Source organism: Besnoitia besnoiti, chromosome X, assembly GCF_002563875.1.
Source record: "Besnoitia besnoiti strain Bb-Ger1 chromosome X, whole genome shotgun sequence".
Classification (NCBI taxonomy): domain Eukaryota; phylum Apicomplexa; class Conoidasida; order Eucoccidiorida; family Sarcocystidae; genus Besnoitia; species Besnoitia besnoiti.
This window is the reverse complement of record NC_042365.1, coordinates 104,332-121,879: the sequence shown is the minus strand read 5'-3', so window position 1 is coordinate 121,879 and position 17,548 is coordinate 104,332. Positions and strand designations below refer to the sequence as shown.

The following is a 17,548-nucleotide window of genomic DNA, read 5'->3' as shown; positions in this document are numbered from 1 at the left end:
TTAGTCCCAAGAGACAGGCGAATCTGTAATGCAGTTCACCTCCTGGCAGGCGGTCTTTTCCTTCCGCCCTACCGTGTGTTTGCCTTCGCACGGTATCGACCAGTCACTTTTCTCTTGTAACACGGTGGATACTGTGTATCTGATGAAACATTAAATCGATTCTCTGCATCACACTCTATATTACCTTTTATAGGTTGTATTCTAGAAGTGTGCTTTCTACGACGGGATACAAGGTCGCACCCCTGTGCGCACAGACATGCATATCCCGATCCTAATCGGAATGTGCTGAGAGATGTGAAAAGTATATATGCACCACCGTGGTTTCGCCGGCGAAGAAATGCCTGCGCGTACATATATATATATATATACTTACTATACATATATATATATATACATCTGGTGGCGGAGAAAGGACTTTATTTGAGCTCTCTGGGATCGCACGTAAATACATGTTATGGAGAGCGGAATCATCTGATAACTAAAAAACTGCGGAGCATCATAACGGCTCATCACTGGAAACAGGTAGCCCCTCCAGTCGGTCTCTGAAGGGTTTCTCCAAGCGCAACGAACAAAAACACGCCGTTCGATGGTCTTCGAAAAAGGCCGCCACATGGCGGATGAAGACCTGTGTGCATGCTTGGTCAGATGGGCACTGACCATCCCGAGAGCGCTTCCTCGCTCCTTTGGCAAGAACCCAAAACGTGTTCCCTGGAATGCAGGCGCAAGCAGCGCCGCCGAGCCCAGCTCGTCCTCGCTTGGTGGATCAGCAGCGAAGACGTACACCTGCTCGTGAACAAATCCAGAAGACAAAAATGAATGTACACTCCCCAGCCACGCACCGACCAGAGTCGCTTGGCTGCAGGAAGCAGGCACAGCAGACGCATCAGCGGGTCGGGACTTATGTTAGAAAGACAGCTGCATACGGCTCGGCTGCAGAGCGCGGATGCCTCCACGCACTACATATATTTCTCGAAGGCTTGCGCAGTTCACGCAAGGGCGCGGCAGCCACGTGCCCCCTGCCCTACTCGCAGATCGCGCGAAGTGAAACTCAACCTTGCGTCATGCGGCCTTCTCCGCAGAACAGAGCCACTAGGAGCCACAACGAAACCACGAAAACAACTGCCGTACACACACAAACTGCCAACAAGTGCAGAGGGAAATTGTCTTCTTTCCCTCTCGCGGAGTGAACGACCTCGGCGCGGCGCATTTTCGGAGCTGCGCCCGTCTGCTCTCCTGCCTGTCCTCCGGTCGTCCTGGCGGGCTGCGTTGTTTTCAACGCAAGATGCTGGGCCTCTGCCGAGCCCGCTGCGGCCCCCCGGCGGTCGGCCCCTCCAGCGCGTCGCCCCTCTGCTGGTTGCATCGAGCCTCTTGTACCGAGGACTGCTCACGTTTCTCTCGCGAGCCTCAAGCGGGAGACCGCTGGAAAACGCCGATCCCCTGTTCAGTTCTGGCCGCGCTCGTCTTCAATGCGGACGACGACGGAGGGCGAGACGAGCCGCAGAGGCCCCCGCACAGGCCCGCGCATCGCGAGGGCCTCGGTGGCTTGTTCCAGCTTTCTGCGCGTCAAGTAACTGATGTAGAAAATTGATGCCTGAAGGAAACGACACCCGCAAATGCTGCCTTCAGTGAGCAACACGAGCTCTGCCTCTGCCGCGCGGCGCTCGCCTCGCCACGCACGAATGCATGCGCATGCAGACACCTACAGGGAGGTAATCTAAATACACAGATAGTCATATACATCTGAATGCATACATAAATGGAATCATAGCTGAATGCATGTATATGTGTACGCCTGAAAGCATGTATATGTGTACGCGTGAATGCCTGCAGATGTATATATGTATCTGAGAGACGTGAGCACTTAGGAGAGACACGAACAGCGACAAATAGGGCACTGCAAAGCATTCAGCAAGCGGAGCGTAAAACTGCGACTGGGACAGAGTGCATTCGTGAATGGAGGCAGATGGGGAGTCATCTTTTGTAAACCCGGACGCGACCCGATACTCCAGTCCAGTTGCCAACGAAACGACCTTCCGCACGCAACCCAAAATGTGTGGCGCACTCGGGCATCCGCTCCACAAGAGTGTGCATGCACTGTTGTGTATACACTCAGACAGAAACATGTGCGTGCTTCAACTCCGTTGTGCCCGCGCAACGAAGCAGAGACGCAAACACAGATCTCTGTCTCTCCTCAGGTGTGCGGGCAAGGCGCGCCTCCTCAGTTCGTACCCCTGCTGTGGCGAGGCCGAAGAGCGCCATGGCAGTCTTTTCCCAGCTCAAGCGGAAATGCCCTGCAGCCGCGCAACCACAGAAAAACGAAAACTTCCACGGCTGCTCCCGCACACACACGCTCGCAAATATGCGGAGTCAATGGAAGCCAAGGCCGGCAGTCTTAACCAAGAACTCAGTCGCGTCAGAGTCTGTCGCTGTGTCACACAACAGTCACACACGCCTTTCTAGGTGAGCATCCGAGCACTTCCGGAGCTGCAGCCACGCCCGCAAGGCAGCCGACACGCCTGCGTCTTATTTTGTAAGGCACCCGGCCGGCAGAGGCGTCCGTTCGGGACTCTGGCAAGGCGACCGCCCCTCCCTCGTAGCCTGGCGCCTGGACCCGGTCCTTTCAACGCTGACTTCCGCGTGCATGCATCCGGAACTTTGCTGTCGGCGCGGGCGGGGATCACAGGAAACGAATAATCGAGATGCAAACAAGTTGCTCCTGAAGAGCGTGTGGATCCCGCCTTCATGCACAGACGAGTCTGCAGGAATAAAGCGCCGCACTCGAAGAGATCTCTCGCTTGCAAGCTCTCCCAAATATCTACAGTCTAGGCGCAGCACTCCGAACTGGATGTATCGAGGCATACCGAAGTCAATCTCATCGATGTCTCTCAGAGCGGCGCCGACGCAGTTGAACACGAAGACAACTGAACAAAAGGAGAAACACACAGACAGCGTCACCTGCGCTGCACACACGCACGGCAGAGTTCGTCCACACGTCCAACACTCCTGCGAGACTGCAAATACATATATATACATGTATTCATACGTACATATAGCCCGACATCCCACCACGGAACTCTCCAACTATACAGTGTGCGAAATCTTGGATGAGTCCTCGGTGAGATCATCCATTTCCTGCAGAGCCGGCGCACACGCGCGAGCCTTCGCTCCATGTGTTCTGGGACGGGAGAGAACATTCACTCGCATGCGCATGCCGCAGCGCGTGCTTCCCGCAAGTCTGTGGCACACCTCCGCGCAGCCAGCACACGCAGAACCCACGCTTGCAAGCCCCTGAAATATCGACGTAGACGGCAGCCGCATGAAGGGGCCGCCGCACTTCCAGCTCAGACACAGAGCAACGCACTCTTGACTCACGAGGCGCGCTGGAGAGAGAGCCGACGACGAGCTGTGGGACGCTGAGGGCGGTCAATCCAAAGAGGTAGCTCGTCACCTGCAGGGGGACATGCACAGAAAAACATCTCGCAAGTCGGCATCTTCCTCACGGATCACCATACATGCACGTTTTTATAAACACAAAAGTAGGCAGTGGCTTGCTGACTTTGACGAGCGCACGAGCCCAGCCACAGCGCTCCTGCCGACGCCACACCACGTAGATGTCCGTCTGCCCTTCTGTCCTTATGTATTGATGTAGACGTGTATGTGTATGGATGTGTATGCGTATGCATACACAGGCGTGTGGGTATGTGTAGGCGCGCATGTGTTTGACTACGCGTCGGATTCGTTCGCGAGCTTACAGAGTATGGCAGCACTGGAGAGAGACGAATGAGCGCAACGAAGAATGTTCCTCCCTCCTCGACGGCGAGTTGGAACGCGTAGTAGACGTCGCTGCCCGCGAAAAACGCGTCAATACGCTTCGCGAAGACGTGGCGACTCAGAAGGAAACAAAAGACTCCGGAGAGCAGCAACGCAGCCATGCTGCTGCAGACTGCAAGTGGGAGGCCAACTGAAAAAGAAACATAAGACACCTTCCATAGACGTAAGTGCCTGGCCTCACAACGGGATCGGGCTGACTCCCCCGCTCTCTCTCCCCCCTCCCTCCACCCCCGCGCCGCTTCTAGTCCACACCACACACGAGGGGGGGGGGGGGGGGGGGTGGGAGACCAATTTGGGACGGCTTCCAAGAAAAAGGGTCTCTGCATGCGGAAACTGATGATACGCCTGTGGCTCTAGAGTAAGAGGGCAGGGGCGGCGTGTGCGAGTCTGCGCGCGCAGGGACGCCCCGGGCCCCATCCCGCGCTCTCAAGCACGAAAACCTACTCGGCGCCCGATGTAAATAGAGCTGTTCAACTACGCAAGGCTACAGAGACGCAAACCGCGATACAGAAGCAAAGCGAGGCGCACAGACAGCGGAGAGATCCCCGAATGCACCGTGAACGTCAGTCAAGGGAACCAGGAGGCGCGCACAGCTGCGGCATTTATACCTCTATAACTGGATCTGTTTACGATTTACACATACAGCTGGATTTGCAAGGAGAAGCCCCGCTGCAGCCTGTCCGCGTGGCAGACTCCCTTCGCCCCGCGACTCACCGAGGTACCCATAGAGGCGAACGAAAATGAGACCGCCGGCGACATTCTGAAAAATGGAAACACCGAGTCGCCGCACCTCCGAGCGAGCAAATTGAGCCCACTCCCTTGGCGCGAAGAGGCGACATATGGGCGTTCTCTGAGTCTCCGTCTCCTCTTCTTCAGGCGCAGTCTCTCGGCACGTCGACGTACGAGGCCGGACTGGCCTCACTCTCTTGCGAAGGGGCAGGACACCTGCTCGACGGATCGATTTTTCTCTTTCTGCTGTGTGGAGGACTTACGAGAACTTCTGCCGGGACGAGCACCATCACCAGCAGCACGTACGCCACGACGAAGGCGACGGGGCTGTAGGGTCCGAGCGCTTGAATCTGGCAGAGCAGACCCGTTTCATGAACAGAAACCGCAAACACACACGAGGCGATGCAGGTGGGTAGGCGAAGACAACGGGAAGACGCTCGAGGCGGAGCGATCTGAAGGGACACGAGTGGAACAGCGCAGTGCGTTCCGACAGGGCAGCCGAAGAGAAAACAGAAAACCGCCAGAGGGCTTGCGCGACAAAGATGGCCTCCGCGAGCTAGGGTCAGCGAAAGAAAATACAGTTCCTCACGGAACTGTATTTTCTTTCGCTGAAAGAAGTGAAGAAAGACATGCGCAGGCACGTCCGTTCTCTCTCGTCTTCCTCTGCAATCGCCATTCCGCAGCCCCTGGGCGCCCGTCCCCCCCCAACTCCCCCCTCCCGGCGGCGGCTCTCTCATGCCCGTCTCGCTGGTGCCACTCCTCTGTCTCCCGGCGCGAGCTCCTCTTCGTGTGGTTCGATGTAGCATTCACATCTCCTCATCCGTATCCTTTTTCGCAGGCGCCCCTCAGGCGCCTTCCTCCCGCCCTTCAGCGCCATCGCCTACCTTGCCGAGAAGGATCTTGAGCGTCTCCCCCACAGCCGCGAGGTGCGTCGCGACGGACACGGCGAGGACGGCGCAGAGGATGGCGACGAGGATCTTTGCGATGATGAAGAACCGAAAGAGGATAAAGTCCGTGTTCGCGTCATCTCCGTCCGCATCCCGCGCACCAACAGACTCCGCTCTCGCGGCCAGCAGCGCATGCCACGAGGGCGAAGACGTGAGCCGAGGCGGGTAGGAGGCGCCGGCGCGTCCGTCCGCGTTCAGCGCGCCTTCCGCGCCCAGGTCGGGGTTTCCCAGCAGCGGAGTCGAGGCGCAACCGACCTCAGACGGCGCAGGCGCGGCGCCTTCGTCCCGCACACAGAGGGACGAAAACGGGCACGCTGGGAAAACCGACTTGAGCGCGGAAGACGCGCACGCAGAGACTGCCGCCTCAGGCGGTGGCGGCTCAGCGGGCGCTGCCAGGCAAGGAGGCCGGCGGGAGTCGCGGGCGTCGCGCCCCCCATAGAGAGGAGTGGAACGCGAGGCTGAGGGAGACGCAGAGTCCGTTTCTGGCGCGACGCGCGCTGGTCGCTTGCGGTCGGGAGAGGCAGAGTGCTCGCCCGCGGAAGGCGGCCGGGAGCGGCAGGCCCCCGCAGAGGGCTCCCAGTGCGCCATCTCAGCTCGCAGGGGACTGCGGGAAGCCGGCGGATGCGCAGAGCGTCACGAGGCCCCAGACCGCGGAAAGCACACAGCCTAAAAAAGGGGATGGAGAGGAATGGTGGATGGAGCCTCTCTCGCCTGGAAAAGGCCGCCTCAACGGAGGAGAGGGCGAGGGACGCAACAGCCAGCAAAAGAGGTTGAACCCAAACTTCGCGAAGAAGCCGCTGAAGAAACCGCAAAGACCCAACGGAACACAGAGGGAGGGGGCAAGGCGAGTGACTCAAGCCTGTCGCAAAGACAAACGGGCGCCAGCCAGCGAATACAAAAGCTGTGGAGAAGACTTTAGCCCGGACGGAGAAGAAGGCTCGACGGAGAACGGGAGAGGCCGAAAAAGCCAGGAAGATCGCAGAGGAAAGACGAATCAGCATAAGCGTACATTCCTTAATATCTGGAACAATAGATTATGGTTAGGTAGTGGAACAAGGAGAGCGTCTGTTGTACATCAACACTTTGGAAGCCGCGAGAGGCGCCGCGCGCCGAAGGCGGGTGAGCGCTCCTGGACGAAACCCGAGGCCTCGGAGAGAAGGAAGCGAGGAGGCGACGGAAAAATAGAGGAGCGAGAAGACCTGGAGAGGGTGAAGCCGAGACGCAAAAAAGGAGAGACGGACGAGGCTGGCCGCTGAGCGACGTGGTCACGTTGCTTTACCTGTCGTGCCGCCTTGACGAAAGGAGACGAGTGCGGGCTCTTGCATTCGAATCCGCTTCGAACACGACGATAATGGACGCTTGAAATGACAGAAGGGAAGAAATCAAAGCGAAAAGACCTAAGGCCGCTGCTTCCCTTTGCAGAAAAAACATCGCGAGCCGCCGCTGCAAGTCGCGCTCGTCGATGCCCGGTGCATGGCACCAGTTTCCCGATGCCGGCAAACCGTGGTCGCGAGCAGAGCTTGGCAACGTCTCTTCAGTCTCTGAGAAGGTCGTTTACTCATGCATTCGTTGTTCAGAAGAAAAACAGGGAGACATGCAAACGAGCGAAACGGCAAGAAAGTTGCCTCGCGCTCCGTCAGCTGCCAAAGGCATTCAGTCCAGTGTCGTGGAACTTTCTCAGAGCCAGTCGCCGGAAAAATGTTCCTCTCGAAGGCCGACAATGACAGGACCACGCAAAACGAGGCAGGACTCCAAAATCTCGCGTATTCGAGGAAAGACCGTCAAAGAAGAAACAGCACTGCACTGACGGACGGGGGCAGGGAACGAGCCTGTTGAGTCACCGCGAAGTCTTGCCGCGCGAGGCCGGCTCTTCCCTTGGTGAACGAGGCGCGAGAACGAAGACACGTGTCCAGACAGACACAAGTAATACGCGAAAGCAAGACAGAGAAAGCAGTAAGAAGAGTGGAATCCGAAAGCCGTCAACAGACATTTCGGTTTCTTTGCAAGACCGCCGCGTCACACTGTCGTTTAGAACCGCAAGCGAGCTTCGTGCGCGCACATGCGTTGTCGCGTGCCGACACCCCTTCAAAGACAGAAGATATATACAGCTCTTAGGCTTGCCAGGCGCTGCTACACGCGAGCGGCCAGCGTATAAGCAGTGAATGATTTATTTTTTGTTTCCTGGAGACTTATTGGCGTTGCAGCTGCCGACCTTCTTGGTCTGAGGGGGCAGCCGTGACTGGAGGCTGGAAAGAGACACAGATGCTTCGGGTTCGTAAGCCGGACGACGATGTCTGCCTGTCGCGCCCCGCCCCTACCAAGCGCATGTATGTCGGTATTCACGTTGCCTTTGCCAACACCCCGACGAGGCGAAAGCAGAACGACGAACCGCAAGGCACCCTGATATATGCCTGTACAGGCGGAGTGCGTGGATTTGCGTTTCTCATTCGGGTTCTCGGCAGGTTAAGAGCTCCTCTCGGCTCGTCTGTCGCTTGAACCGATCCAGGCACCGCTCTTTGCATTCGCGTATTCACTGATGTACACAGTGGTGCCTGTGCGCGTCAATGAAGGCCTCGCGCGACCAGTATGCTGGCCTTCTGTTGGCTTGAACCGACGTCTGTTTACGGGAAACGGCTCAGGGACTTGCAGTGGCCTGTGGGCACGGAGAGGACTCGGAAGCGCCCTGTTCGCCGCTTTCGTCCCCTCTCCGGCCCAAAATTGGTTCGCATCCTGATTTCTAGCGGCAGAGTCACATATTGGAATGGAGCCGCTTCAAGGTATGTGGAAAGGTGCCGATTACTCATAACATGTAGGGTACATGAAATGAAGCTCACCATTCCCGCCAAGACCATGGTAGCAGTTACAGCACGCCACAAGATCTCGTGAGAAAGAGACGAAGCGGTGTCGTTTACCGACGTCAAGGAAGGGCAAGGACACCGCGTAACTGGAAAGAATGGTTCTGGTGCAGTAGCGAGGTGCTACGAGACTCGACAGGGCCAGTCCATGAGAAGCGAATCTACAGTTGTTACTCGTGAACAGATTCACGGGGATCCCTCATGCTCATGCGCCAGAATGTGCGAGGTGCTGAACGGCTGCTACGCTGCAGCGAATGCTGAATATACTCTGCTGACGAGAAGCCACACTGGCCTCCCGGCGCCTGCGCCCGAGACCTCTCACGCGATCTGTCGCTCTGTCAGAACACAGTCAGCGAGTGAAAACAGGATTGTTTTCATTGGTTTTACAATACACCACAGCACAAACGACACATCCTCAGAGTTTAGTGGTACCCGCACTCAGGTCGCGTCTTCAAAGATGTCGGTGTCATCGCAAGTCCTTCCTGCGATGGCGCTCGCTAGACATCCCCGCGTTGTCCCACAACTCTCAAGTCCTGCTCGATGTCTGCGTATGCGGATTACGGTCCTACGAAGCTGGCAGTGCGACGCTGGGTTTAGTGAGCCATCTCTCCGGATATCGCAACAGTTTGCCGCTGACTCCACACACTAGTCACCTTTCCAGGCAACGACACCGATGCGCACTCCGCGCGCCCCCCGCTGCCCGGAGACTCCTACCGGGATTTTACATGCTTGCGCGTATAAATCATGTGAGCGACTCAGGACTGCTCTGCTTAAGCAGCCGCTTTTCATTGCGTCCGACAGGCAGGGGATCCTAACATTACCAACCCTAAACGCCGGCAGTGAGTGAGTCCCGCTCAGGTGAACCAGTTACCAACCCTCAGTTACTTCCCCTCTGTTACAGGGTGCGGCGGTCAGCGCGTCTTGTTAGAGCCTCGCCGAACTCCCGATCTCCAAGTGCACTAAGAACTGATACCCTTGCACTGGCAGCTTTTTGCTGCACAGTCAGGTCCTCGCCCCCCTCCCTACCGAAGGCTTCAGTGAACAACGACTGAGCATCGGGGAGCAGTCCCTCGAGGATGCGAGCCTCCTCCAGCGAGAACGCAAGCTCGAACCCCCTGCTTGCAAGGCTCCTTTCTCCGCCAGCCTCTGAAGATCCGCGAGGTGGAGCGGCAGCACCCTGACCGAGCGCACCGTCCTCCTCCGCCGACCCCGAAGGCGTCGGGTCCCCCAGCAATGCATGCTCAGCCTCAGCAGGCGTGGACGAGTCAGCGACGCTCGACGAAGCAGCACTCTCCGCTTCCGCCTCCACTTTCGTCTTCAGAGCACGCTCCCCCAGCCACAGCAGCAACTCGTCAGACGGACCCTGGTCCCAGGTGTAACTGTCAGGCCGACGCTCCCATGCTTCGCGGAGCATGAGCTCGGACTCCACCTGGGGCTCTTCGGCGTCTGCGGTCTCCATCTCTACAGATTCAGCCGTTGTACACCCCCAGAGAATCTGGCGCTCCACTAGGTCTACACCGGCGGCGTACTGCTTGAGAACCGGTGAAGCAAGAAATTGTGCGCTCACAACCGCGTCAAACACCTCTTTGCCGAAAACCGCAGTGAGATATTCCTCAGTATCACGCCTGTCCTCCGCATCCGGGAACCATTCGCGAACAAGTGCCTCCCTCTCCTTGCCCTGCGCCGCATCGCTAGCGGACGCATGAACGTGCTTTACGTGCAAGTGGATCATAGCAAGACGCTTGGCTTCCTCCTCCACTTTCTGCTGTAGCCACTCTCGGCACTTGGTCTCCCAGAACCGTGTCCCCACCGGGCCGATCTCCAGTCCCGGCCGTTCACCGGCTAGACCGGCAAATGACCAGACGTTTGATTCAGGAGCGAAGTACTCTCCCCGGCTATTAGAGACGGGCGATTCGAGGTCGAGGCTGTCCTCTGACACAGAAACTCCCTCTGTCAGCTGTTCCACGGTCACCCCTCCGACACCCCGAAACTGGTGCACGCCCTCACCGAGCGACTTGCCAAAAGCACGCCCGGACTCAGCATTCTCCACCTTGGCGCGCAGGTCCTCCAGCTGCTCCTCAGAAGCCTGAGACGAGTCAATCACAGCCTCCATCAGCGCAACGTCCTCAGGCATCCCACTTTCCTCGTGGGAGCTGGCCTGGGGCTCCACGTACCAGTCCAGGAGCACCTCCCGCTGCGCTGCAGCTTCCTCCACACTCTGCCTCTTGCACGCCTCGACCAGGTCTTCCTCTCGGGATTTCTCGCCGTCTGCAGAAGCCAGTCTGCGGCGCGCCTGCTGGCCTACACCGATACCGAATTCGGGCACAACTCGGCCGAGTGCGAGCTTACGCATGCACGACGAGAACCGAAGGAGTGCAATGCTCAGTGCCACGAGCGTCGTGAAAACAAACAGCGTGCGAGACGCCTTCGTGAGTCGACGCCGCACCGTGCCTCTCCGCGATCTCCCCGCCCTTGCACCTGAGAGACCGCCGATTGCATCAGCAACTGCGCCCATAACCTGCTCCTCCGTGCTGACTTCGTCACGGCTCTCGAAAATTCGTGCCCGATCCTCGCGCACCTCAACGGCAGCGCGCCGCATACGCGGTGCCGCATTCGCCATCGTGACCTGAAGAAGTGGAGTAGGTCGAAGTCGACAGGGCAGGGGAGTTGTGAGACCGCCAAGGTGTGCTGAGGTATCTGGCAACCAGCGTTGCCACCCTGGCCTTGGACACGCTTTCCTCAGTGAAGGGAGGCGTATGTGGTCGAGGCGCTGGAAGCTTGCACGATTGCGGCAGCACTTGGACTGCGGCAGCACTTGGACTGCCTTCCGGTGACGGCGACGCCGTTCGTCGGTGCGTAGGCCAGTTCCTACGCCGTCAACTCTAACGTCATCTTGTGCGGCAGTGCATGCGTTGCCCGACAGCGTTTAGACCTTCGGCATCGGCAGAGCGCTTGGTCTGGCAATGCTCTAGCATTTCGTCAACTTTCACCCTGTGCCGCCGTCCCCAGCAGATCGAGCAACACGCTCTAGACAGGGAGTGGACTGCGTGAAAAGTGTGGCCTCAAAAGAAGCACATCTGCGTCCTGTTGGGGTGTTTCATTGCCACGACACACCTCAACAGGACGCACATGTGGAGTCTGTCGAGCCTATAGCTCAGCATTACCTTCCCACGATTCTTGGAAATTCAGCGAAAAAACTATAGCCGATAGAAGGATTCGAGGGGTGCAATAAGCGGAGCCACGACGTGGACCCCGAGTTGAATCCAGAAAGTGGAATGGGGCCGTAGCACAAAATACACCGCAAAGAGGCGGACCAGTTCTCTGCCGCTGTCGCCGTCACCTCTCCAGGACGGCAGCGTCCGCAAAAAGCCACTCTCCTTGAAAACAGATGTCCGCTCTCGTCCGCTCGGGCCATCCCGTCGCGTTCTCTGGGCCTTTGTTTGGCCACGGGTGGCGGGGAACAGGCATGGCGGGTCCTTCAACAAACCGAGCTGCAACCCCTTCGCGCACCCGAGGGCTGGTCCCGGTCGGCCGAGCGAGCTCCCCTGCGAAAGTGCGCATACTAATCCCAATCTGTGCTCAGATCTCTCTTTGAATCTCCTACTTTGCCCCAAATGCTACGAATGCTGCGGACCAGGGACAGAGGGTTCCACCTCCTCCCTCCTTCATGGTTTGCTGCTTTCCGAGCACTTTGGGTGACACTCCGCGACAGCCAAAGCCCTGAGGCCCCTTACAACCTTCCGATCAATGGTTAACTCCGATATTGCATCGGAGACTCCCTTTCACCTGCAACGAAGCGGCGTCGTTGTTTGCTTCGTCAGAGTCGCAATGAGTTTTGGCGTTCCGTTATCCGCTCTGCTCTCGACCAGGTTTTCAACCGATCGGTGGCCGGCTACGAAGAGCAAGCACACAGCCAGCAGCCCAGACAGGATCTTCTAGAACTGGGAAGTGGGGGGTCGTTGCCTTCGCCGAAGTGCGCAAACAGAATTCATTACTCTCGCCACATGAACTGCGTAGTTCCGTCCCAACAAGCGATAGAGAGGTCGCGGATCGCGCGTGCGGAGAATCATCCGTCCGGCTCTTTCTGGTGGAGCGCCGTACCATTCTGCAGCCGAAAACGACGTTGCTCGGGGATCCCTTGTCCGTGAATCATTTGTCCACTGCCGCGTTCAGTGTTTCTGCGGTCGCGGGCGTAACTTCCGTTCTGTCATACTGACGGCTCAGCACTTCAGTCTGCCAAACAGCGCCGCTTCTACAGCAATCACTGGGCGCTGTTGTGTCAAATCTCAGAATTGCACGGCTGCATTTCACCCGGAAACACCAGGCCCTGTGAGACACGCACTGAGCCTCGCCACTCCTCAAATCCGATTTCCAGACCCCCGACACTGTTCAACAAACAACGCCCCGTACCCAATGCTGCTTCATGTACGATGCCACTATCATGCAACGGAAACCCTTGCTACCTTCGCAGGCACCCGCACGCACACACACACCTGCAAACGCAACGCCAATATCCTCGGGCTTGAGCGCACCACCGTTCGGACAACACAGACACAGTGAGGAATTTCCATGTGTGAACAGAATGTAGGCTCTATGGGGCCCGGTACCACATGCGTGACCATGTCGCTGTACAACTGAGAGGTGAGACAAGGAGCTCCAGAGAATACAGCGTGAGCTCGCGCGAATGCACGGCCTGCCAGCAAGTTCCCCAAAACTCCTCTTAGCCCTCTCTGCCACTCGTTCAGTTCCTCGCTTTCCGCGTCTTCTTGCCGCGAGTATTCCCGCCTCCACGACCTTCAGCGCAGCGTGCCCCTCTGCTTTGATATGCTGGAATAATTTGTTTCTCGTCTCAAACGCTGCGCCACATATTTGACAGCTCCATTCCGTCTCTGCGTGCTTTTCGTCCTTCGCTTTTCCGTGAACCTTCATGTCCTTCGCTTTTCGCCCCTTCCCGTCCCATCATCAGAAGGTGCTGCAGATTCCAGGCCCCTATCAGGAACACCACGCTGCCTTCACCTCTGCACTCGTTTCAGAATACAGTCCAAGTTTGTCGGCGTCCCTGCCGTTTCCCTCTTGAGCCTCCCCTCTCACTGTTGCCGTCTGCGTTCAGCATCTCACCAGAGAACCCGGCAACAGCAATGATCACTCTCAAATTCTCAACAGTAAAATGACCGAAGCAGAGGTCCACACATCTGTACCTCGACTTGTCATACCGCCACGCTGTTCCGGATGTCGCTTTCGTCTTGAGCCCGCGAGCGTCGAACTTTGTGTGGGCAGATGCTTCGTCACGAATGGCCCGTTATAGATACTAGATGCGTAGAAACACCCGGCAAAACCCACACTTAGTCTACTGGTGATCTGACTCATGGACGACTGGGCTGTCGAGCCATTTTCGAGTGACTCCAGTGAAGGGCCAGCGGCTGCTGGACACGCCAGAGCGGCGTTTTTTGCCAGACGCGGCGAACCAGGGAACCATAGCCAATCCTGACCTATAACCCGTCTGCCCACCTGTCCCCTGGCCGTGTAAACAACCCCTCGAGGAGTCCCTAGACCCGTGGTGTTCACAACAGCTTGGCAGGCTCACGCCGCTAATGCGAATACCTGTTTCAAGGATTCCTCACCTCTGCACGTCCCCTCTCGGAACCATATGGACGCGAATTCACCTCGGCTGCTGTCGAAGATGCACATCCAAGCTTACGTCACTCCTGGCTGAGCGTGACTCTGGTGCGTGTGAGTGCGAGTTGTTATCCACGAAATTATGCATAGTACGAGTACTCAGCGGTTTGTTCACGACCTGCGGGTGTCGGCTTCGGCGGAGGCTGCAGCCTGGCGGAAGCGGCGACCACCCTAACCGAGCGACAGGCGCGGACCGGCTGCCTAGGTGGGAGTTGAACGGAGTGATTCACAAACCGCTGCAAAGGCTTCAGGGTGGCAGGAAGGCCTGTGAAACCTGCCGAGCGTCACCACCGACCTCAGGCCTGCAACGGCTCCACTCGTCTACGTTTCCAGCAACCTGTGAACCACCCCGCTGACCGCCTCGTGCGACTGTGCCGGCGGGATCGTTCATTATCACTCGGTAAGCGCAAAGGTGCCGAGAGACTGGGAACCTCACGCAACCATCAACCACCACTGCGCGAGATCGGTTCTGGGAGTGAGTCGTCGCTGTTTTTGAGAGAGAAAGGTGAAGGCGGGTCTCCCGCGGTGCTGCAGCTTACGGTGGGAGTGGTGAGTTGTCGCTTGCACGACCGAAAGTGAAACACATGGCCATCGCTCCCACGGACGAATAAACACAGCAGCTTCAGAGTGATATAGCCGGAAGCTCCAATGCGCTCTCCTCAGTTTACAAAAAAATTAGAACGAACGCATCGTAGAGTTTTCGCAGGCTAGCCGCACGGACAGCATCTCCTCTCAGCCCATGTTCCCACGTGTTTAGACGTCTGCACGCGTGGATCGCATCAATTCCATCATCACCGTGTCTTCGCTTTGCACACGAGGGGGGTCGTCCAAACAGAGTTGCGCCTTGCCCTGTCTCACTCCTGCACGGCGAGCGGATGCGGCGCATCGAGCTCAGTTTGTTGCTCGGCGAGCTTCTCTGCGAACAGCCGATCTCCAAGTGCACTAAGAACTGATACCCTTGCACTGGCAGCTTTTTGCTGCACAGTCAGGTCCTCGCCCCCCTCCCTACCGAAGGCTTCAGTGAACAACGACTGAGCATCGGGGAGCAGTCCCTCGAGGATGCGAGCCTCCTCCAGCGAGAACGCAAGCTCGAACCCCCTGCTTGCAAGGCTCCTTTCTCCGCCAGCCTCTGAAGATCCGCGAGGTGGAGCGGCAGCACCCTGACCGAGCGCACCGTCCTCCTCCGCCGACCCCGAAGGCGTCGGGTCCTCCAGCAATGCATGCTCAGCCTCAGCAGGCGTGGACGAGTCAGCGACGCTCGACGAAGCAGCACTCTCCGCTTCCGCCTCCACTTTCGTCTTCAGAGCACGCTCCCCCAGCCACAGCAGCAACTCGTCAGACGGACCCTGGTCCCAGGTGTAACTGTCAGGCCGACGCTCCCATGCTTCGCGGAGCATGAGCTCGGACTCCACCTGGGGCTCTTCGGCGTCTGCGGTCTCCATCTCTACAGATTCAGCCGTTGTACACCCCCAGAGAATCTGGCGCTCCACTAGGTCTACACCGGCGGCGTACTGCTTGAGAACCGGTGAAGCAAGAAATTGTGCGCTCACAACCGCGTCAAACACCTCTTTGCCGAAAACCGCAGTGAGATATTCCTCAGTATCACGCCTGTCCTCCGCATCCGGGAACCATTCGCGAACAAGTGCCTCCCTCTCCTTGCCCTGCGCCGCATCGCTAGCGGACGCATGAACGTGCTTTACGTGCAAGTGGATCATAGCAAGACGCTTGGCTTCCTCCTCCACTTTCTGCTGTAGCCACTCTCGGCACTTGGTCTCCCAGAACCGTGTCCCCACCGGGCCGATCTCCAGTCCCGGCCGTTCACCGGCTAGACCGGCAAATGACCAGACGTTTGATTCAGGAGCGAAGTACTCTCCCCGGCTATTAGAGACGGGCGATTCGAGGTCGAGGCTGTCCTCTGACACAGAAACTCCCTCTGTCAGCTGTTCCACGGTCACCCCTCCGACACCCCGAAACTGGTGCACGCCCTCACCGAGCGACTTGCCAAAAGCACGCCCGGACTCAGCATTCTCCACCTTGGCGCGCAGGTCCTCCAGCTGCTCCTCAGAAGCCTGAGACGAGTCAATCACAGCCTCCATCAGCGCAACGTCCTCAGGCATCCCACTTTCCTCGTGGGAGCTGGCCTGGTGCTCCACGTACCAGTCCAGGAGCACCTCCCGCTGCGCTGCAGCTTCCTCCACACTCTGCCTCTTGCACGCCTCGACCAGGTCTCCCTCTCGGGATTTCTCGCCGTCTGCAGAAGCCAGTCTGCGGCGCGCCTGCTGGCCTACACCGATACCGAATTCGGGCACACCTCGGCCGAGTGCGAGCTTACGCATGCACGACGAGAACCGAAGGAGTGCAATGCTCAGTGCCACGAGCGTCGTGAAAACAAACAGCGTGCGAGACGCCTTCGTGAGTCGACGCCGCACCGTGCCTCTCCGCGATCTCCCCGCCCTTGCACCTGAGAGACCGCCGATTGCATCAGCAACTGCGCCCATAACCTGCTCCTCCGTGCTGACTTCGTCACGGCTCTCGAAAATTCGTGCCCGATCCTCGAGCACCTCAATGGCTGCGCGCCGCATACGCGGTGCCGCATTCGCCATCGTGACCTGAAGAAGTGGAGAAGGTCGAAGTCGACAGGGCAGGGGAGTTGTGCGACCGCCAGGATGGAGTCAGGTCCACCAGAGTCGTCAAACCGTCGTGTGGTTCCGTAGGTTTGACTCGAACGACGGCGGCTGGGTTTCACGCAAAAAATCTATGCACACACGTGACCCTGCCGCCTCCCGTTCATAAAAACAATTATGGCGGCCTGCGCACAGGCCAGGGCGTAGCCGCTCAGATCGAGCGCGGCCCTCGGCCCCTCCGAGACCTGCTTTTGCGACAGACGTCGGCGATTTGAGTTTCAGGTGAACTCTGACGCCAAACGCCCTCCCTCCGACTCTGTTCGTGCGCTGCGACCCTTTCCTACCTGAACTGCAATAAACAACGAGCCCCTCAAAACGAGGACTCGACCTTTTCTGGTACGCGGCCCACTCCCCAGCTCCGGTAGTAGCCGCGGTGCCTCTCCGCGTGCATGCAACGCGGAATGCTAGTGAAAGGCAGTCAGAGTCAGTCCGCAGCCAACAATCACTTGGAGACTCGTGGCAGTGTAGGACTGCTTGTTTCGACTGGGGTTCAAAGTGGAACCCTCTTTTGTGATCAGCCGATTCGAAGGGCGCAACAAGCAGAACCACGCCACGCGACCCCGAATCGACTGGAAGGGCGGCTGTGGCTAACACAGGATGCACCGCAGAGAGGCGGAGTTTTGGCGTCACAGCCGAATTCTGGGGAAGCGAGGCGATTGCGGGAGAGCGTGCGCCAGACGGCGCAACCGGTTGTGTTTGCAATGGTCGCCGCCGAATACTAGCGAAACGCCTCCCCTCCCCCGGAGTGGATGTGCTGCCGAGTACGTGACAACACGGCACCCAAGTGCCTTTGCAATGGTCGCCGCCGAATACTAGCGAAACGCCT

At 58.1% G+C, this 17,548-nt stretch overlaps 3 protein-coding genes across 3 annotated transcripts; all 3 read right to left on the bottom strand.

Moving 5' to 3' along the window:
- Positions 1-1,441: 1,441 nt before the first annotated feature.
- On the bottom strand, positions 1,442-6,095 carry BESB_015870 (SNARE associated protein; the record flags this gene model as incomplete). The annotated part of the gene is made up of 8 exons (XM_029360302.1): positions 1,442-1,591; positions 2,230-2,291; positions 2,862-2,921; positions 3,373-3,448; positions 3,753-3,961; positions 4,546-4,591; positions 4,824-4,910; positions 5,445-6,095. 8 exons carry the CDS (start codon positions 6,093-6,095, stop codon positions 1,442-1,444), a joined length of 1,341 nt encoding a protein of 446 aa, XP_029216278.1.
- A 3,162-nt stretch (positions 6,096-9,257) lies between these two features.
- Positions 9,258-10,982, bottom strand: BESB_015860 (uncharacterized protein; the record flags this gene model as incomplete). Its single annotated transcript, XM_029360301.1, has 1 exon — positions 9,258-10,982. The coding sequence occupies one exon, from the start codon at positions 10,980-10,982 to the stop codon at positions 9,258-9,260; it is 1,725 nt and encodes a 574-aa protein (XP_029216277.1).
- Positions 10,983-14,892: 3,910 nt separating this feature from the next.
- BESB_015850 (uncharacterized protein) lies at positions 14,893-16,641 on the bottom strand (the record flags this gene model as incomplete). The annotated part of the gene is made up of 1 exon (XM_029360300.1): positions 14,893-16,641. The coding sequence occupies one exon, from the start codon at positions 16,639-16,641 to the stop codon at positions 14,893-14,895; it is 1,749 nt and encodes a 582-aa protein (XP_029216276.1).
- Between the last annotated feature and the right edge of the window lie 907 nt (positions 16,642-17,548).